Source organism: Galeopterus variegatus, unplaced genomic scaffold (genome assembly GCF_000696425.1).
Source record: "Galeopterus variegatus unplaced genomic scaffold, G_variegatus-3.0.2 Scaffold199, whole genome shotgun sequence".
In the NCBI taxonomy this organism is placed as follows: domain Eukaryota; kingdom Metazoa; phylum Chordata; class Mammalia; order Dermoptera; family Cynocephalidae; genus Galeopterus; species Galeopterus variegatus.
Window position 1 is genome coordinate 282,477 of NW_007726310.1, and position 22,307 is coordinate 304,783.

At 52.4% G+C, this 22,307-nt stretch overlaps 1 protein-coding gene across 1 annotated transcript in view; it reads right to left on the reverse strand.

The window, feature by feature from the left end:
• The window catches only part of NTN1 (netrin 1), a 183,689-nt gene that overhangs the window by 54,676 nt on the left and 106,706 nt on the right, over window positions 1-22,307 (reverse strand). Inside the window, exons 2-5 of the mRNA XM_008565473.1 lie at window positions 18,331-18,361; window positions 17,901-18,089; window positions 3,451-3,600; window positions 1,140-1,193 (exon numbers count right to left, since the gene is read on the reverse strand). Of these exons, the coding sequence (XP_008563695.1) occupies window positions 1,140-1,193; window positions 3,451-3,600; window positions 17,901-18,089; window positions 18,331-18,361 (424 nt within the window). The remainder of the gene's footprint in view (window positions 1-1,139; window positions 1,194-3,450; window positions 3,601-17,900; window positions 18,090-18,330; window positions 18,362-22,307) is intronic.

The window sequence follows — 22,307 nt, forward strand, 5'->3', positions numbered from 1 at the left end:
ACTCCAAGTACCAGTGCACAAAAGCCCTGTGTGACCAGGATGCTGGGGACAGCTTGTACTGCTCTCAGCAGGACACCCCATGCAGCTGGGCTCCGTGCCCTCTGTGTGCTCAAAGCCAGGGACAGACAGCCTTTCGCATGCCAAGGACTGGTGAAGCCCATGGACCATTTCTCAGAATAATATTTTTCAATCCTCAGATAAAATGCATAGACTATAAAGGAAATTGATAATACCCAAGTACAGTTATCCAAACATCTTTTAAAACCCAGATTGACAGTACTGTTACGTTATGTGTATGCTTCTTTATTAATGATTATAAATCAGGATCTAGCAGCTGGGCTAGCAACTTCTGTAATTCTGAAGCAGTAATGTGCATAGACAGTATTTCATGGTAGACACCAACTATAATGTGATGTGAAAACAGCTGTGATTTCTACCTGTGACCGAGTGACAGGAACTGCTGGCTGCTGTGGTATGTAGCTCCATCATGGAGGAAATGCTGAATTTTCTTTTTCTTTTTTTTTTTTTTTTTTTCCTTTTTTGGGACTGGCCGCACCCCTCTCAGCCAGTGAGCGCTGTGAGCGCACCGGTCATCCCCATATAGGATCCGAACCCACGGCGGGAGCGCCACTGCGCTCCCAGCGCCGCACCCTCCTGAGTGCGCCACGGGCTCGGCCCATGGAAATGCTGAATTTTCAATTAGAGGTGAATGAAAGTAAAGATGTGGGTCTCTTCCCATCCCAGAGCATGGCCCCCCGAATTCTGTTTGTGGACCCCTGTGTCCAAGAGCTCCTTTTCCATCCCCAGCACTTCTTTCTTCCCTGCAGCTCCAGGGAGGAGTTCCATGCCCCCAGCTTGGAAGGTGTGGGGCTGCCAGGCAGCTTCTTAACTTTTGTGGACAAGTAGGACCAGCTCAATTTCTAGGCTTCCACACTTGGGACAGAGGCCCCATTAAAACCTCCTCTATTTTATTCTCAGAAGGGAAGTCACAGAAAAGTACCAGGGGGCACCACTCACACCGAGAGCCAGATGGTGGTTATGGAGGAGTCTGGGCCTTCTGATCCCCCCTCCTCTCCACCCCCCTTCCTCCCCCATCACACAGCAAAAGCAAGAACTGAGATGCTAAGGGGACAGTTTACCTTCAGGCTCTTCCACGCTGCTGGCCGCAGTGGTCGGTGGTGCTACAGGGATCTCTTTGTGAGGTTCAGGACAGGGAGGAAGAGAAGACAAGGTGAGAAGACGTTATTTTCAACCTTAGAAGGACAAGGACCCCAGCACAGACTCCTCCCAACATTCCTGGAAACCTGCTTCCCCTTTCCCACTCGGCACGCAGCGGGTAGCAGAGAGCTGGCAGGGACCCCGAGCACATGGCACTGGTCTCCAGGTGGGGATGTCTGCCCTCCCAGGTGTTGCGGAAGAATGTCGTGGAGAGAAGGTAGGAGCCAGCTGGCAGCGTGGGAAGCTGCTTGTGTTCCCAGGCCAGCTGTGTACGTCTCACTCGGGTGCCATGGTTTGCGGGGCTTCCCCAGGCCTCTCTGTTCATCATCATCATGTCGCTACGTGGGGCCTGCTTGCCTCTGACCTCAATCCACGGGTGGCAGGGCTGGCATGTGAGGGGCTGGAAACTGCCCAGAGGGAGGTTTCTCACATGTGCAGAGACGTGTCTGCAGCCCTGGCCCAGGTTCCCCAGGGCTCATAGCTCACAAGTTAAGGCATTTTCTTAGTGGGTACATGGGACTGAGTGTACAGAAGACCAAAGGGCCAGATAAGAGCATGTGCTCTATTTTGATTATTTTCTTCCTACCCCAAATAGCAACTAGTTCTTACTATACTCTGGATGCGACCCCCTGCTCAAAAATGGTAAGGAGTTTTAGCCAGTCTCTGCTGTTCATCAATTCAGCTGCCAGGCACTGAAGCTCGGGCTTCCTCTTTCTGGACAAGGCCAAACGCTGGACCAAAAGTACCTACAGGGAAGGGACTCGCTTCCCCTGGCGAGTGACCACAAACCTCACGGACTCTAGCAAATACCTGACTCTCTCGGGTAAGACCTCCCTCTAACCCCCAGATTCCTGATGGGCTAGGACCTGAAGCTTGGTGGATCAGGATGGAATACTCAGGCCAGAGACACATCTGAGAGGCACCTGAAGGAGGCAGCCTCTGCACCTTTAGGAAGAAGGGAGCAGGACACAACCTTCAACTTGGAGTCAAATCTTGCTCTCGGGTGATTTTATCAGCGACAACAACCCAAATGCACCCTGTCACAGAGGCTCATTAGGAAGCTGCACCCTGTACCAGGCCCTTTCTTGGCCCTAAACAGCCACCTGGTCCCTGCAGAGATAATCTGGAGGCAACATCTGAATGGCTCAGTCTAACTCTGCAAGCCCACAAACGGGGCGGGGGCCAATGGCCACAGAGCCGCACTGCCCAAGAGCCTCAGTCTGAAAATGTCTAAAACAGGTCAGCTGACTTCTGAGAAGGGCCATGTAGCAAATACCTTAGGCTCTATGGGCCACCTGGTCTCAACTCAACACTGTTGTTACAGCATAAAAGCAGCCATGGACAGCAGGTAAATGAGAGGACGCAGCTGTACTCCAATAAAACTTTAAGAATGGAGACTGGGCTTTGAATTTCATATAATTTTCATGTGTCATGAAATACTGTTCTTCTTTTGATTTTTGTTTCAACCCTTAAAAAAGGTAAAAACCAGTGAGCCATATAAAAACAGGTAGGGCCAACTCCCCTGGCCAGAGTTTGCCAAGCCCCGCTCTCCAGGGAATCAGGCATTGTCCCTGGGGTCTGTCTTGTTCGCTGGGATTCGTGCTGTCCCCTCCCTTCTGTCTTGGCTTAGTTCAGCCCTGCACGAGGAATCAACAAGGCTGAGGCCAGGGGGCTGGCTCTCAACCAGGCTTGACTTTCCAACTGGGACTAACTCTCCGCTCATAACATCAATGTGACCCTACCAGTTGTAAAATATTGAAACCCTTCTGAGCCAAGGCCCCTGAGTGACCCCTGCCATCCTGCTCATCCCTAACCATGTTCCAGCAACTCAGGGGCTAATGGCTGGCCAGACAGGACCCCTGGGACCTGGCAGGGGTGCTATCATCCTTTATGAGGGCCATGGGTGCCATGCATGGGAGCCCTGCCCAGCTAGTCAGTCTCAGAGGCTCTGGGCTTTCAGTCCTTTCTGTTCTGAATCCACTGGGGACAGGGGAAATACTGCGATTCCTGCAGCAGTAGCAGCAGCCCCTCATACGGGCCCACCCGAGGTCCAGGGTCAAGGTAGAATGTGGGAATGGTCCCTGTGCTGAGGAGAGTGGCTGGTGGGTCTCCCACAGGGACTCACCGAGCACCAGGCCCCGGAAGCAGTGATGCACCAAATGCCCTGGGTGCTAGTGACCAGCATCCCTCAACCGCCACCCCACCCCCCCCAGGCACATAGACTGCACGTACTGATGCAGGGGGCAATGGGCGAGCGGCTCTGCTGGTAGCCTTTGGCGCAGCGGTTGCAGGTGATGCCTGTCACACCGTCCTTGCAGGGACACTGGCCAGTGGTTTGGTTGCAGGTTTTGCCAGCAGCGCCCACGGGGTGGCAATCACAGGCTGTGAAGAACACACAACAGGGAGTCAGAGGTGGGGGCGGTGGGGGGACAGCACACACCCTGCTCTCAGGCCCCTCCCTACCCAGGGGACCAGCAGGGATGGGGGGGCAGGCCCAGCCGAGCCCACACACATTCCAGAAGCTCTGTTACTGGCCACCCGCCTGCTCGGAAACGGGGAATGAAAATCAGAATGGACCAACTTGAAAGGACTATTTGGCAGCAGCAAAGTGAAGCTGCAGAGCCCTTCCGAAGCCCCAGGAGGAAGGTCTAGATGGAAATATGTTTTCAGGAATGCAAAGCCCATGGTCCTGCTCAGGCGTACGTGGAAGAGCCAGTGCCTGGAGGCACACCTTCCTGGGACGGCAGAAGTTTATGTGCTTTTGCTCTCTGCCCTCGGCCAGCCCCAGCCCCCCAGGTTGCCCTGAGTTGGAAGGAATGGAGCTGGAGGCCAAGGAAGCCATGCAGTCTGCCAGGTCACAGGGAGTGGTAAGGGAGGTGCGGCCCCAGGCTGCCGCTCCCACCCTGCCTTGCAGCCAGGCAGTCCGAGGCTCAGGCTTCTGGGTCACCAAACCCATAAACTGCAGCACTGAAAGGGGTCACAGTGATAATTTAGTTTTAAAGCCTGATTATACGTGCAAAGACTGGAGAGGTAAAGGAAACTCCCAGGGCCTCCCAGGACGGGAACAGTCAAGCTGGGAGGCGCGGCAAGGTCAGCAGCGGCTACACTGCTGAGCAGGCCCGGGCCCCTCCTCCTGGTTCTGAGAAGGGTGGAGAGCTGGGCTTGCCCACCCTGTCCCGCTGCACCTAGAGGCTCCCTTGCTGGGTTCTAAGGACCCAGTCCCAGTGACAGAGCAGCCAGAGGGCCTTGGGGGATGTCCCCAGCAATACCAGATGCTCTAGGCCAGAACAACTATAGCAGCAGGTGCAGGACACCAGGCTTCCCGCTAAATCCTGCCTCTCTTACCCCAGCGGGGTCGCGTGTGGGTGGAGAAGGGGAAGACAGGTTGAGGAAGGCAAATGCTCTGCCAAGCCCTTCCCCAGGGAGCCCGAGAGGCCCCAGAGCTTGTGCAGTAAGGCAGCCTGCGGCAATTTCAATCAGCACCACAAGCTGCTGTGCGTTTCCACCCCAAATGGGACAAAAACATCCAAAAAGTGGAACCAGATTAGAACCTCCCCAGCAAGCACCGGGTGGCCTGAGGGCATGAGCCTGCGGATGAAAACACGGCCTCTCCCAGCCAGCCGCAGCCTGCAGTGGTTGCTGAGGAGGGTCAGGAAGAGAAGGGGGGGCAGGACAGCAGAAAGGAGAAGAATGTGAGGAACTGTGTGCTGGAGTTGTGTCTGGACATGCAGAAGCTTCTGGAAACACAGGGAGAGGGGTGGCCGTGGGGGCCCCCGTCAGGGGGGGGTGGGCAGGGCACAGGCCTCGGCTCCAAGGGCAGCCTGGGGGACCATCCGCTGTCCTGCGGGTCCTCACCCTCAGTAGCCAAGCGAGGTAACAGCACTGTCCCAATCGTGCCTCTTGTAGACAGGAGTAATGAATGCCTCCTGTTAGCAAACGGTCTTCTTAGATCTACCCTTCATTCAAGTTCATTCCCCGTTTGTTTTAGTTTTACTCAGTAGTAAGAAAAGACCCAACCTTGACAGCACATGGGGGTGCACTGAGGATGACGATGGGGAGGACGGGATGGCAGGAGAGGGCCTTCGACCTTTCCCTATGGCCTCTTCAACCCACCCCTGTGACGGAAAGGGTGACTGAGCACGGGCAGCCTCTCTAAGCTGGTGCGTGAACTCATGGGGCCAACCCAGGAGCCCACCGTCCCAAGCCCCTGATGCGGGCCTGCTTGCAAGCCTGCTGGCAATCCTAAGATTCAGGCCACGACAGTCTCTCCTCGGTGCAGAGGAAACAGCCATGGGCCTGTAACTCTGGCTCCTCAGGCTTGGCCAGAGGGAGTCACGACAGGCTGCTCAGTCACTGAGTCCAGAGCCAAGTCACACACGGGCACACCACTGGCCCAGGTCATCTTTATCTTGGCAGGGGCTGGCTCAGAGCAGGCTCTGGGTGGAAACGGCAGGAGGACCGGGCATTGTTCTCCCCTGCGGCCCCTCACAGCTGGTGACCTGCTCAGCAGCCTGGCCTGGCGAGCTGCCGGGAGGAGCCAGGCGCCAGCTGAGGTCCGCTGGAGCTGGAGGCCAGCCTGGGTAAAGGCTGGGCGGCGCCGGCTCTGCTTTTGTGCAGCAGGCACTTCCTAAGGCCTATCCTTTGATTGAACATGAGCAGATGCTTGCTGCTGGGTTTCCAAACCTTCCTCCTAAGGTTCTACAAGGATCGACCCATTAGTCTGGTTTAACAGAGGCAGCTGGGCTTCGACACCAGCAAATCATTGCTCTAGGAAGAGAAGTCATCAGGGTCCCAAAGGCTGGGAGCCTCAGAAGGCCACTCCAGTCATGTCCAGGGCAGTGTGATCATCACCAGGCTTCGTTCCACCCACGGCTGAGCCCTCCTCCAATAGCAGCACCCCCATCCGGACTCCTGTAAACTACCTGAGCACATCCACACACTCTCATACACATTGTCCTCACAACAGTCCTTGGAAACTGGATGACCGCACAGAGGAGGAGACCACGGACACACAAGGAAAGCCACAGGAGGAGGGAGACCGTGTAGAGAGATGGACAGGTTGTGGCCAAATGTAATCCTCAGACAGACGTGCATGACACTCATTTGCAATTCCCAGCCGCACGACCCCAGCGTGAGAACTTTCCCCAAAACCTGTAAACAGGAATGGCCACACTCACCCTCTATGCAAAGGGTGAGTTTCAAGGTGTGAGGGGAGTAGACATGTGACTGAGTCTCCATAATGGGCTCCTCTATAGCTTGGGAAAGAGAATCTGACTAGCAATGTCAAAGGAAGAGAGGCGGAGGAAGGAAGCCTCAGGCCCTGGCCTTTAGGAAGAGAAAGCCAAAGCCATGCTGTTGTGGTTCCCACCCGATGCACACAGACGCCCACACAGAGTCCCACTAACTCTCTCTCTCACACACACCCAGAAACACAGACACGCAGCTAACTCTTTCTCTCCCCCCACTTCTCTCTGCCTCTCATACACACAGACAAACACAAACGCACAGTTTCTTGCACACTCGCATTCAGAGACACACAGAGCCACAGTGGGCAGGGGAGCGGGGGCTGGAGTGAGAATGTGGAAGTCAGGTGAGCGGAGGTCTTTTCCTTTGCAGGGGGTGCAAAGAGAGCCTCCCTGACGCCTCTGGGAACATGGTCCCAGTCTTCTGCCATGGGAAGCCTTGTGATGACTCCGATTTCCCTGGAAGTCAGCCACTTTTTTTCAGAGGAAGGTCAACTGCTTCCAAGGTCAACCCCATCTGCATGGAGCAAGCGGCACCTGGTCATGGGAAACAATCTACCCAAGGTTTTTTCCATAAAGAGAAAGGTGAGATCAGACAGAAGCCCGGTCCCTGAGAACGCGGCAGGATCAGGCTTCCCATGCACGCTGCGGGCTGGAGAGCCTCCCAGTGCATGGAGAACCCAGACTGTCCGTGCTCTGGGTCATCAAAGGGAGACAGACAGCTCAGGGGTCCTAAATGGATTCAGATGAGTGATAGGAGAGCCAGGTGTGGCCCAGCCCTGCTAGGGACCCTGGGTCAGTGCCTTCCCCTCTCTGCCCACAGGTGGCTCATCTGAAGGGGAGGTCTACACTCCCACTGAGTCACTTCCAACTCAAAAGCCTAAGGCTTCATCTCCAATTGGCTCCAAAGGACCCAGAGTGTCAGACTGTGCTGTTGGACTGTCACCCCCACTGCTGCTGTCCTTGCAGCATCTGGGCCGGGAGGGCAGAGAAAGGGCTCATGGGGCAGAGCACATACCCATTGCACCCACTTACAGCTCTGCCCGTGCTGGAACCCCCTGCCTGTGCCGGAATCTTCTTGTTGAGACTTGGTTTGTAGGTTAAGGGCACCCAGGGCCCTCTGCGAGCCTGGCAAAGCTGACCTGGCAGGCAGATGGTTCTGATCTCTGCTTCCTGTACCCAAGAAGCTTCATTCTTCCCCTGTTCCCTCTGACACTTCTGTCCTGGATCCCAAAGGTCACAGCCCCCACCAGGGAGAAGTGCGCCTGCGCCTGGCCCCCTCCCACTACAGCCCACTACAGCCCCCTTCAGGGTGGCTCTCTGGAAGTCCACCCTGGGCTCCCATCAAGAGCTCTAGCTACTTTTCCTGAGGACCTTGGTTCCAAAGGCCCTTGGGGTCAGGCAGGTCCTTGAAATGGCAGCAATCCCCAGGAATGTGCCTGCGGGGGCGAGGGGAGCCTCTTGGCACCAGTCCCTCTGGAGCAGCTCCGGGCAAGACAGGGAGACGGAACAGCAGTGGCACTGACCCTCACTTTGGACGTCTATCTCCCGGGCCTGTGGCCATCGTGAAGGACGCCAGCCAGCCTGGCCTTGTGTATGGGCCAGATCGTGTCCTCCCCCACCCCTGAGATCATGTTGAAGTCCTCACCCTCAGTACCTCAGAATGGGACATATTTGGACATAGGGCCTTTGAAGAGGTGATTAGAGTAAAATGAGGTCATCAGGGTGGGCCCTCATCCAGCATGACTGGTGTCCTTACAAGCAGCAGAGATTAGGACACAGACACACAGAGAGAAGAGCGTGTGAGGACACAGGGAGAGGACGGCTGTCTGCAAGCCAGGGAGAGAGGTCTAGAGCCGATCCCTCCCTCGTGGCCCTCAGAAGGAACCAGCCCTGCCGACACCTTGATCTTGAACTTCTGACCTCCAGAACCATGAGAAGTGAAGGTCTGTTGTTTAAGTCACCCGGTTTATGGGACCTCATTCTGGCAGCCTGAGCTGACTGATAAACTTGTGCTAAGCATCAGATAAGCATCTACTTCCCCAGGGGCTCTCCCCAGGCCCGGCCCTGGACTCATGAGAAGGAAGGCAGCCCGTCTATGCAACCGATGAGCCTGGGGTCCTCCTTCACTCCCCAGCTCCCCTGTGGAAGCTGCCACCTTTGCTGGGGGAGGGAAGGCTTCTCATAGCGGACCGTGGTTGCTGACGGCTCCTGAGACCCCAGCAGGCTTGCAGAACAGCTACCAGGGCTTCTGTGATCTCTCGAGTCCCTCCCAGCTCTGATTCCCATCCGTTCTCACAGCTCACACACAATGTCCATCTGACGGGCCGTTTCCAAAAGGGTTGCTGGAGAGGCTTCAGGCAGGGGTGCTGCTGGCTCCGGGGCCCGTGAAGAGGCTGGCTCGGGGGCAGAGGAGCAAGACCTGCCAGTAGAGCTTCCCTGCCCCATCAGCAGCCCCATCCTCACCCACCCCGCGTGCAGGGGAAATCCTCTGCTCTAGTCCTGAGAAAAGAAGTGCGTGGACACCAGGTGCTGGAGACTCCCTTGCCAAAGTCTGATGGGAAAGCTCCCTTGCCAGGGCTCACAAGGCCTGAATGCATTAGGCAGAGAAACCACCTTGATCTGAATCCTGGGACGTTGTTGTCAGCGAAGGTAGGAACTTGCCAGGATCTCCCAGAGATGCCTGATCCCTGGACCTAATCACGAGGCCACGTGGGATGCCAAGGACTGCAGCTCACGCCAAAGGGCAGATGTGCCTGTGGCTCTCCTGGCTTAGGGGAGATATCCTTCTCTGCTTTGAGTAAGACTGTTTTGTGCACCTGGACGCCATCCACAAAGAAAGCAGGGTTGTGGGGTCCTGTGGACAGGCCCTGCCACATGGCCAGGCTGATCTCTGGCTGCCCTGGAGGTCAGGCAGGAGTGAAGAATGCTCGGTATAGGGAGCATGGTCCAGGGAGACAGAAAAGGTCAGTGTCTTCAGAGAAAACCAGAATCCGAAGGCTTCCCACATCCCCACATCTCTTGTGTGTGTCGGGTCCATGGAGGGAGCCTGATGGGACTCCCCTAGAGGTGGCACTGGGGAGAAGACAGATGTCAGGCACCAAGGTATGTCCAAGCACCTGTTTCTTCTCCACTCCCCAAAGCAGGGTGTGAAGGATCAGCCACCAAGAAACATGGGCAAGCTGGCAAAGGCTATCAGGGCATTCTGGAACTGAGCGGACCTAAAGTAAGGTGGCAGGGAAGACACCGGATGGGCAGAGCGATGGGGGAAGGGGACCCAGAGACACCAGGGATGAGGAGTGAATGCTGACCCCGAGGGCCTGGTCTCTAAGCAATGTCAAGCTTCGAGGTACAGGACATGGGAACAAGGAAGCCCAAAGACACAGTGTCAGAGAGTCCTAGGAAACGAGTTTCTTATTATCAATAACAACCATCGTTATTATTTAATTTGCAGAGTGAAATTCACTCCTTTTGTTGGTGTCCAGTGCTGTGGGTATTTGCACACACAGCAGGTTCTTGTAACCACCACCACAGTAAGCACACACAACAGGACAGCAAAGAACTCCCTCTGCCCCACCTTGGGCGTCACCGCCCCACCCTGACTCCTGAGCAAGCGCTGATCTGGCGTCTGTCCCTATAGCTTCACCTTTTTTCAGAATGTCTTATTCCAGGATTGTACAGTATGTCATCTTTTAAGATTGCCCTTTTTCACTTAGTCACATGCATTTGAGATTCACTCACATTGTTGAGTGAGTCAACAGTTCACTCATTTTCGGTGCTGAGCAGTATTCCCTTGTATGGATGTGTCCGTTCACCCACTGCAGCACTCTTGGGTCATTTTGGTTTTGGCAATTATGAGTAATGCTTTTATAAACATCCATGTACAGGTTTTTATGTGAACACAAATTTGCATTTCTCTATGATAAATATCTAGGAGTAAGACTGTAGGGTATTACAGCAGGTCGATGATAAACTTTGTAAAAAACTGCCAACCTGTTTTCCAGAGCGGCTGTGCCATTTCAATTCCCACCAGCAGTGGAGGAGATCAGTGGCTCCTCATCCTCACCCATGCTTGGAATTGTCAGGACTTTTTATTTTCAACATTTGAACAAGTGTGTAGTGTTATCTTACTGTGGTTTTAATTTGCATTTCCCTAATGATGAAGGATGTTTTATGTATTTATCTGCCATCCGTCTATCTTCGGTGAAGTGTCTGTTTGAGTATTCTGCCCATTTTTAATTGGGTTGTTTGTTTTCTTGTTGCTGAGCTTTGAAAGTTCTTTACATATTGCAGATGTCCTTCATCAGATACGGAGTGAGCAAGTATTTTCTCTCCATCTGTGGCTTGTGTTACAGAAGGAGCATCTTAAAAGGTAAACTGGACACATCACTCAAGTCACTCTTCTCCTTAAAGCCCTGCAGTGGCTTCCAGTGCTGTCAGGATGGGACCCACCTCCTGTCCAGACTCCAACGAGCTGGCCTCACCCCTCCCTCCCTTTCCTCCCTTCTGACCAAGGGTCCACCAAGCCCTTTCCTGCTTCTAGACTTTCACACTGCCCGGACTGCTCTTCCTTCAGCTTCCCTGTGACTGTTTTCTCCTCATATCCCAAGTCTCATCTCAGTGTCTTCAGAGAGCTCCTCCCGGGCCACCTTGCAGAGCAGCTTCCCCCAGTTACTCTCTTTCCACTCCTGATTTCCTCCTCACAGCTCCCCACAATCTCCAATTATCTTCGTCTTTTCTTCTTTGTTTATTGTCAGCCTCCCACTGCAAAGCAAGCTCCAAAGGCCCATGCCTGTCTTGGTCACCACTGTAACCCTGTGCCTAGCATGTAGTAGGTACTCGATTAACATTTGCTGAGTCAACAAACAGTGTGAATGTAACTCGGGGCGACGTGCCGCCCTTCCCATGGGGAAAGGCCATTTCGTTTACCCCATGTATCTGGAGGACAGAACGAGGAGGCAAACTAATAATCCCCTCACATCCCTGGTCACAGGCAGCTCAACCATGCACGACTCCCAACTCTTAAATTCCCAATGATAACGAGGGAGCGAGGATCACTGAAATCTGCAGATAAGCCCAAGACTTCATTTCAGCTGTCTGCGTCAACCTCGTCCAAAGCTCCGCTTTCCTTCCCCCCACAGTTGCTAACAAAGCACAAAACAATAAATGTTCCAAGTCGCATGGCCTTGCCGTCCCCTGCCTCTTTTGGATTAAGGTGCAGACAGCAGGAAGTGCAGGAGGGAGGGGAGCCCCGTAATCCCAGACTGGGTTATTTGACCCTCCGTGATCTAGTTAACTACAGTCTTCCTGCACCTGTTTTACAGCTGAGCGAAAAGCACAGCTCCTGCAAATGGTTCCCAGAATGCGTGCATGTGCGTGTGTGTCTGCACGAGCGGGTCTGGGGCGTGGGGCAGGTCTGGGGTGGGAGGCAGGGCTGGAGCACCTGGGCCCTGTGCAGCTCAGGCCTCACATCCTCCTCCAAGCCCCAGTCCGGTCAGGGAGCCCTTCAGATGGCCCCTGGTCTTCCTCAGCAGCACTTTCCGAACCTACCCAGTGCTGTGGGAATCAGCACAAAGTCCAAACCAGCCTGAGCCCTTCCAGGGAGGGGCCAGGTCCCTCATCACTCACAGAAAGAACTAAGGCAACCAGAGAGCCAAAGGAATCGTCTCTGCTTTGTGTATGTGCTGACCATGGCAGAGGGTTCTGGTTTTCCTATTTTCCTCAACTTGTACAAATAATCAAAATAACTAACACATATGGAGTGCATGCTACGTGCCAGGCCAACCCTTCATCATCCCACTGAATCTGCACCACAGCCCTAGGAGGGATGAGGTCTGTTAGCATCCCCAGAGTACTTGAACCCTGGTCTGAATAACTCCAACTTCCATGCTTTTAAAAGCTATGCATCCCAAGCCTGTTTGTGGGAGCCCACACAGTGCTCTCCTCGCAGCAAAAGCCTGAAAGACACTTTCCCAAGTAAAGTGCATTAGGCACTCTGGCTACCAAACCTGGAACCTCCATGAATGCAGGGAACTCAAAGATCAGCAGTCTTTTCTGCTCAAACACAAGGGATCCCTGGAAATCCTGAGAATGTCTGTTGATCTGGTATGATGGTGGGCCTGCGAGTGAGGGTTCTCATCTCCAGGCAGGGGAGGAGTGCCCAGGGAATAAACCTCAGGGGTGGGCTGGGAAGATCGTGCTCTGGTGCAGGTGCACTGTGTGTGGGCCGAGTCACAGGATCAGGGACTCTCTTCAATTGTAAAGACGTTGGAACAAAAACACCTTCACCTGATTTCCTGGCTCTACCAGCTTTTCTCAGTCACCAGATCACAAACTTCACAGCTACAAAGAATTGTCCTATTATATCAGGGATCCATAAGATTTTGACTATTTAAAAGGAGCACACAGAATGTGGGATGTCAAAGCTGGAAGGGACTCAGAGACCAGAAATCAAAATATAATTCCATGGATGAGGAGACTGAGGTCTAGAGAGGTCACATGACTTGCCTGATGCCCTGTAAACTTTTCACGTGAAGCTAAATCTGTAGAGAGGGTTTTGGACATCCTTACCTCCTAGGGAATCGGGAAAAGATGCACCAACAGAGGTCACAGTTGGAGTTAAGCTCTTCCACTGGGGATCTTCTCTCCCTACTGCAGGATCTGAGGCATCGCTTTCTCTCTCCCAGTGGACACTGGCCTTTCCTTGCCATAATGGAAGCCACTCCTGGGGTTAGGGTTTCTGCCTTCAAAGCTGGAGCTGCTCCAGCCACTGACTACCTTCCTGCCTCAGATGACCAACTCTTTTCCCTGCACCCTCCAACATGACAGAAAATTAAAATGCAACAAGGGACCCACAAAATGAAAGGGGTTTTTGTATTTTGTAGGGCATATAGATGCCTTAGAGTCAGAAGGCCAAGAGGGTCCCAGGTACTCAGCTGTGCTGTGACTAAACCCTCAAATGATCAGATCTAAATCCATACATATGTGCCCATACACCCGAACACATACATGCACATACACACAAGTGCACGCACACACATACACTATCTGGCAGTGATGACGGTCTGAGCTCATGCCTTGATCTGAACATTTTGATCTCAGGCTGCACTAGCTAAGCTCCTAGTCTTGCCCAGCAAGAGTTAAAAATTATAAATTTTTAAATACTCTCCTCCCCCCAGTTTTCATCAAGAATCATAAAAATATTTAAATGCATTGATTATAAATCTCTCCCCTCAAAAGAATAAATCCTGGGGCCTAGGACACCTTGAGTCTTCCTTTAATCAACAAGAGCAATTCACCATCCTCATTTGTTATTCTCCATGGTTCTCAGCCTTGACTATACATTAGAATCACCTGGGAAGCTTTTCCAATTCCCAATGCCCACGTCTCATCTGGACCCATTAATTAAACCAGAATCTCTGGGGGTGGGACCCAGGCGGCAGTATTTCTACATCTCCCCAGAGGATTTCAATGTGCAGCCAAGAGTGAGAATCACAGCACAAGTTAGAGACAAATACACTGATGATGCCATGAAGAGAAGGTCAAGAATCAAGAATGAGACAGACATGGGGGTCTGCACACAGTGGCCCAGGGAGCCGGAGGGGGCAAGACAGGTGCTTACTTCCTTCCCAACCTGCAACACTTGGCAGAGCTGCCGCAAGAAATAAGGCGTGGACGGGAGCTGCAATAATGCACTAGCAAAGACGGTGGGGACAGCTGCTCTTCTTAGGACTTGAGCACCTTCCTACAAGCCTTCATTCAGCCCCGTTAACTGGAGACTTAGAGGGGCAGGGCAATGAGTGATCGAAACAGGCTGCTCAGTGAGATGGAACGCAAGCCCTTTGTAGGGGGATGCTAGATGCGGTGGTTAATTTCTTAATTCTCATCGCAATTCGGTTCACGGGAGACTCCTGGAATGTCTTTATCCATCACAGATGGTTTGGGAAGATGATAAATTAATATGGTTATCAATGGAGGCATGGCTGAAATGGTTAAAGAGCAGCATCTTCTTTGCCAGCTCTAAAAAGAAAGAGCCCCCAAAGTCCATAAAGAAGACAAATGGTAAACAAAACCTCCTATCTTTTGACAGATTCCAGGATGAGTATCATTCACAAACCATTCTGCGGAGAAAAGGGAGAAATTTATCTCATCTGACTTTGTATAGGACAACAGCCCACACCATAATGAGACTATCCCAGTGCTGTGAAATCGTGCTGAATAGCTGGAGAGTGCAGCCGCCTGTTCCCGGGGCATGTTTATTACAGTCCTTTGTATGCACCAACCCTGCCAGCCCCAGTTTGCTTCTAAACTAGGGGAGGGGAGAAAGAACCCAACAAATTTGTTGCTATGAAACTTCCCAAATGGGGGCCTGCATAATCACGTTTGGAATCTGATGCCCTTGCTCCAGGCTGTTCTTGTCTGGTCCACCCCTGCTCTAAATTGAACAAGGTCCTGAGTCAGCCAATCGCCAGCAGTGTATGGGTGGCCTCGGCCCCCTGCCCGGGTCCCTCCCAGGCCCTGAGAAGTCAGAGGTAAAGAGAGAGGGCCCCAATAGCCATTTCCAAGCCAACTTGGGAATCGAGCCACTGCCAGTCGCCCCGATTCCACTGTGAAATTCGTCTGAAACAAAGAAAGAGGTGCAGCCTTCACCTGAGGACCTCTCACTGGGGCTCCCTGAGGTCAGTCTCAGGAGCCGAGGCCTGGGGGCACCACCATCCCTGAAAGATTTTGGAAGCCTCTGACAGCAAACCATCAAAGATCAAAATGCTGGGCCCAAAGTGTTTCCAACCAAGGAACCATTTCCTTAAACTGTCTGGCCCTGGGAAGACTCCTAAGGCAAGGGGTGGGGCGGGGCGGGGGGAGGTGTGCGGAGATCTCAAGGATATGCATCTCTCCATCAGGGTCTGGACTTCTCCTGAAGTTGTATACTGCCAAGATCTCAGGGTCTCTTTGTTAGGAAGTGTCCCTTGGGGGAACTGAGGCTTCAAAGTTCGTTCCCACATCCCTTGAAGGAGTGACACCAGGAAAGGGAGGACCGAAGGGAAAAGATCTACAACTTCCAAGAGATGCCCTTTTTCACCAACCAGGTGGCAGCTTCCTTGAAGCATTGTCTTTCCTCACCAATCAGGTGGTAGGTTCCTTGAGGCATTGTCTTTCCTCCCCAATCAAAAGGCACTGAGAGCCCCACCCTTTCCTGCCACATTTCTTCAGCAGGACATGACTGTGTCTTTCTCAGCAGAATCCATCCTTAGATTTTCCATTCCAGTGAGTTCTTCTCCCAGGGTTGCCACTAAGGCTGAGGGCAGCTGCTGTCCAGGACTGGGAAGGAAGACACAGCCACCTGGGCTGGCCACAGCATTTAGAATCATAAAACAGGAACAGGCCTCATCTGTCTGCACCTGTCCTCCTAGAAGCCAGCAAAGGAAGCCAAGCTTTTGCATGCCACTCAACCAGAGGGGCAGAGCTCTGGAGATCAGCCTGCAGGTTCCCGGGATTCTGAGCAGTGAGAGGCAGCACGTGGCCCTTGTCCTTGCCCATAGCAATAGAGGGACAGGTAGAGATGACCAAGGCCGCGTTCCTTCCTGCCTCTCCAGGAGACGTGCATTTCGGCTCCGACAGCAGAAACTGGCATGACAGGAAATGACCACGGCCCTTCCTTGTAGAGCCCAGACTTTCCCACCCAGGGAAACAGGACTGCCCACCCACCTGAATGACTGAGGTTGGTTAAAATTTCCTGGCCAAACCCACAAGAAATCTATGTGCAAGCCAGCTGTTTACAAGACCCCTGGCCTCAATTTCTTCTGTAAAAGAGAGACAGCAAATACTCTGGGCACAGGCAAAGGAACTGCGTACCTTCCCACTGTGTTCTCTGAAAACCCAAAGCCATCCTTCCCTGGTCTTGCTGTGCTCACACTTTCCTGACCCTGTTCTAGGGTCTCTTTGCCTGGGCCACCTTTGCATTCTCTGCTCAAAGACTCCTGGGGGAGACTGAGAGAGTTATTTTTCTGATGTGGATCTACCTTTATGTTCAAACTTCTCTTGGCAACCACCAGAGGCAGCCGTAAGTCCACAGATCTGGAAGAAGAGCTCACTTGCAAGACATCCTACTCATCCCCGTGCATTCGGAAGAGGTATTTCTCCTGAAGGAGACACACTGTAAACATGGGTGGTTATTTTTGTGTTTTTTAGAAGAAAAGTGTTTGGCCCAAGCAGACCTGGCTTCATGGGCCCCAAGCTCAGAAGGGCACATACCTGGTTGAAGCTGTGCTGTTGCTGTTTTGAAATTCTTAATAGTTTTTTAAATAAGAAGCCCCTTATTCTCCTTTTGTGCTGAGGCCTGCAAATGATGTAGTCAGTCCTGCATTCAAGTGCCCAAAGTGTGGTGGATTTCCTGTTAAGAAGATGACACTTTTGTTCCATCCAAAGGCTAGGCAGTCACCATGGAAAGGTTCCTTTACTGCAGCTCGACACCAGCCCTTGGGACCCTCCTATGCCAGGGTCTATACAGGATCATGTCAGGACGCTGTCCATGTTGAATTGTTGCCCAAGACCCCTCAGAGGTAAGCATCTTCTTGGGAAGCCATGCTCGGGACAGGCCCTGACCCCAGGACCTGAGTTTTGTAGCAGGAGAGCCCTGGAATTCCCAAAAGCTAATGGGGGGCGGGGGCGCCACTTCTCAATCACCCTCCAACCTAACTAGATTCCCCTGCACTTCATCAGCTCCTCTGAGTCATCTGACCATGGCTTCATTTTTGTTAGTGGGAGAAAAACAAACAGCAGAAAGTTAAAACATTAGTGCTTGCTTCAGTGAACGAAAATAGAGTCTCCCGTCTCCTTTTAATTTTTTTGTCCCACGAAGTAAAACTATTTGCAGATGGATTCAATGTTCCTTCTGAGACCCTGCTCCCAAAACTGCCCACCTCGCTGCGCTGGTGCGTGTCTGTGTGTTGGGGGGTGGGGGATGGTGTGCACACATCCAGAGAAGTGTGTCTGTGTGGATTTGGTAAAAGAGAGTCCTTTGTCCCGAAGGTAAGCCTGGCGAACATGACTCGCGTCCCTGTGGTATGCGGCACACCTGTGCAGAAGCCTGGGCGGAGGAGGGGAGGGGAGGGCAGCGGGCTGGAGGCCTGCACCGTCCCAGGGGGTCACACCTTCTCCATTCTTCTCCTTTGAGCCATGTCTCCATCGCCCCTTTGTTTTGGCTTACACCTCCAAATACCAGGGAGGCCGTGAGAGAGAGAGAGAGAGAGAGAGAGAGAGAGAGAGAGAGAGTGTGTGTGTGTGTGTCTGTGTGTGTGTGTGTGATGACTTCAGTTTATGCCGATTTGTGTGGGGACTAGAAAAAAAGTAGAAAAGGAGAAAGGCAGAGGAAAGACTGGTGTTCCCAATGTCCCCCCACCGCTGCCACCACCAAGGCCCCCGAGCGTGAGTCCAGCCTACCTTTACAGGCCTTCCGGTGGGTGATGGGCTTGCCCATGTCGCGGTAGTAGCCCTCCTTGCAATAGTGGCAGTGGCGGCCAGCGGTGTTGTGGCGGCAGTTGAGGCAGACGCCCCCGCTCTTGCGCCCAGACAGCTTGTAGAGCTCCATGTTGAAGCGGCAGCGCCGGGCATGCAGGTTGCAGTTACAGGCTGCAGGGAAGACAGGGACAGCCCGTCAGCCGCAGGGGTGCTGGCAGGATGGCACCCATGGGAGCCGAGAGATCCCCTCCCCCCAACACCGCCTTCTCCTCCACTGCCGGAGCCAGGAACCGACTTCCGGAGATTTTCTTTGGCTCCCTCTGTCTGCATCCATGAGCATTTATTGAGCACCTAATAGTACCATGGCTATGGCTCCCCCCAAATTCATATGTTGAAGCTGGAACCCCAGTACCTCGGAATGTGTTGTATTTGGAGACAGAGTCCTTAAAGAGGCGACTGAGTTAAAATGAGGCCCTTAGGGTGGGCTTTCCTCCAATTTTACTGGTGTCCTTATAAGAAGAGGATATTTGGATACATCAAGAGACACCAGGGACGTGAACATACAGAGGAATGACCGGGTGAGGACACAGCAAGAAGGGAGCAGCCAAGAAGGGAGGCCTTAGGAGAACAGCCCTGCCCTTCGATCTCGGACTCCAGCCTTAGGAACCGTGAGAAACAACCGTCTGGTGTTAAAGCCCCAGCTCGTGCTACTGTGGTGGGCAGATGGGCTTCTCGGCAGCCGTGTCCCCCTCGCACGCCCCCTCTTCCCCCTGCTGCACCGTTGTCCTCCCCACCGGTGACCCAGCCCTGGTCTCGGGGTCCCCTGGGGAGGACCCTCCACATCATCCTCTCTGATTTCCTCCCTCCTGGCCCCACATCCCCCTACCTGTTCCCTACCTGCGCAGGTAGCTCAGGACTCAGCACCCTTTCCCTGCTCACCTCATACCCTCCCCGGTCTGCCTCCTTCACCCCTCACCCCTCTGAGCTCCAGACTCCCAAATCGATATTTCCAGCCTCAGGTGCGGGTCTCCATTTGCACCAGAGGTGCCTTCCCCACTTCCACTCACTCCTCTCATCCTGCCCCCCCCCAGCTGCCCTGTCACCTGAGCAGAGCCCCCCAGGCCACCTCCACACTAACCAGAGCAGGATCGCTAAGCACCAATATACTCTCGCTCACTCTACCACACGGTTCGCCCTGCTTTTATGCTGTGTGTTCCAAACCACATGTTGTGTTATTTCTAAAGAAACATATGTTTGGTGCCATACACTTGAAAAACAAAAGCAGAAAGGGGAAAAAATCGCACCCCTATTTCCACCAGCAGCTGTTAAAGTAAGGGTCTTTCTTTTCAGGCTTTAACATTTGCTCAGCTGTGGAGCTATTTAATTCTTTCCTAGAAACATGGGTCATACTTGTATAGAGCTAGCTTTGTAGCCTATTTTTTCATAATATTAAACATTTTTTAATGCCAAATACTGTTCTTCATGATTTTTAAAGGTTGTCTGGTACTACGTTGTACAGATATACACAGGGGGCTCGTTGGAGTCTGAAGTGAATGCATTTAAAAGTAGGGCCTCCCAGGGTTGGGCAGTGAGGCTGTTGCCACTTTTTCACTATTATAAACCACACAATGGTAACCACCTTTGAAAACAATAGCAACCACCTTGAACCACCTTTGAACATACATATTTGTACTCTTCTCTGATTATTGCTGTACAGTAAATTTTTCAAGATGGCATTGCTGGGGCCGGCCCGTGGCTCACTCGGTAGAGTGCGGTGCTAATAACACCAAGGCCCCGGGTTCGGATCCCACATAGGGATGGCCGGTTCGCTCACTGGCTGAGCGTGGTGCTGACAACACCAAGTCAAGGGTTCAGATCCCCTTACCGGTCATTTTTTAAAAAAAAAAAAAAAAAAAAAAAAGATGGCATTGCTGGATTAAATTTTGGTTCTACATGTTTTTAACTTCAGATCCAAATTGCCAAATTGCCCTTAAGAAAGGTTGTACTAGCTTACTCTCCCACCAGAAGGATGTGAAAGCTCCTATTTCAACACTCCCTTGAAATAACAATATGCCTTTGGTATCAACATTCTTTTTAAAACAATCTTTGCCAATTCGTCTGGGGGGAAAATATGCACATGATTTTAATTTGCATGTCTTTGATTACCAGGGAGGTTGGGCATTTCTCTACATGCTTGTTTTCCTATTTATATTTCTTTTTCGTGCATTGCCTGTTCATGCCATTTGCCCAGTTTTCAAACAAGGTGATTTTTTTTTTTTGATGCTGTCTTGTGCTCTTCTATACGATGGATTAAACATCATTTGTCTTTCCAACCATGCAAACTGCAAATATCTTTTTACCAGTTTCTTATTCATGTTACTTTTGTGATTTTAAAAAAATGTGTGCCTCTTTAATTTTTCTCTCTGATGTTAAGCTTTTTAAAAAGTTCTTCCTAGAGTCACCCTCCAAATCACTCGCCCATTAGTCACTCAATTTACAAGTGGAGCGGGAGGAGGGCTTTACAGGAGGTGCTGTGTGGGATACAAGAGAAAAAAGAAAAGACAGCTCATACCCTGAAGTCTGGAAGCAGCTGGAAGACAAATTAGACCAGAGAATGACTCCCTAGAGCCTTACTAAGTATCCCCAAGGGCTGAGTTCAACCAGGTGCAAAGAGTCTGCGGCTGGACCCTGCCCTCCTACACAGAGGACTGTCATGTCATGCACATTCACAGTCTCTTTGGACTTACTCTGCCAGATGAGAGTGACAGGGCACTGTTCAGGTAAAGAGACCAACCAGGCCAGGACCGCAGAGCCAGTAAATGGGGACCCAGGACTGGAGCCTAGGTCTTCTGGCACCTGGTCCACTTCCCCAGAGGAAAGGACCTGCATCACTGGCAGTAACAGTTGGGCCTAGACTACAGCCTAGAGTCTGGATCTTTCCTACAAGCACAGAAATCACAGGGCCTGGTGCACCAGCCTGGGGACAGGGATCTGGAAGGATCATCCAGGTCTCACTTCCTCAGGCTCCTCTTGTACCAGGAAAGGCCTCATAACAGCATCTTCTGGTCTTTCTTGGAGGCAGATGCTAATTCTGTGTCCTCCTCTCTAAAGGCAGATTTTGCTGACCTGCACCCCCAGCAGGGCCCACCCTAGCTTCTGAGCCCCCTTTCCCCACCCCAAAGAGAAGCTCAGCTGGTATCTCTCTTACATATTCACCTTACACTAACACGATGTTTGTCCCAAACAACTAGTCACACAAAAGAAAACTCAGAGGCGTAACATCAAAAGGCAGGGCTCCTCTCCCTCCCCCCACTTCTTGGAGCTGTCAGGGGACATCAAGTGGCAATTGCCTTCACTCAGACTTCTGCAAAGTATTTTATGGCTTGTTTTCTTTTCTCTTTGTTTTATTTTCTCTACACAAATGGAAAAATGCATCAGGCAAAGCAGCTCACATCTGAATCCCTCGGCTCCACAGGAAGGTGTCACCCAACTCCCGGCCTGTCCCCAGCCCCATCCTCAGAGAGACACATTAATCCTTCGTGCCTTCCTGTTTATCTCCTGCTTCTCTTGGAGGCAAAAATATTGGGTATTAGTTTCATTATCAGATTTCAAGGCGGGAAGGAAAGGGCAGCTTTGTGAGAAGAGAGGTCAGCCCAGGAGAGAAGGGGGTGGGGGAAGCAGAGAGACTCCTGAGGGACCTGCATGGGCAAGGACAGGGAGTCCTGCCCTGGCCAACCAGGCTCTGCCTCTTACCCAGGGGCCCCCAGCCACCTAGAGAGCCCCCAAGTTTTGTGCCCCGTTCAGCTATCATGTGGGGATCACTAAGAGTGCATCAGGTGTGACTACATTTCAGATCCAGGCATAGTGGGAGGCAGGGAGGTAGGAGCAGGAGAGCCCCCCTCCCGCCCTCAACCAGAAACCTGGCAGGGAGATAGCCCCAAGAGATGGGCTCCTATTTTCCTCCCCCATCAAAAGGTCCTCTAAATCCTATTTTAACACATGCCTGTGACCACTTCTTAGCTCCCAACATCCCATAAGCCTTTCTCAACCCCCTGCCCCCCAATCTGGAATTGCCCAACCCTGTGCCACCCCCTGGGTCAGTTCAACTCAACATACACTTATGGTGCTCTAGCTATGTGCCAGGCTCTGCCGTGGGGACTCAGAGACAGATGACACACTCTCAACTGTCCAGGGTCACCCCATCTAACAGAGAGGGCAGACCAGCACCCAAGTCAGCAACTCTCTGGGCAAGTGGGACTAATGCTCTCTTCAACTGTGTTGGTTCATGGAGGACAGGGACAGTGTTTGCTCTTATATTCTCCAGTCCACAGAAGATCTTGATACATTTTTGTGTACAAATGAGAGAGAGAGAGAAATGGATGGATGAAT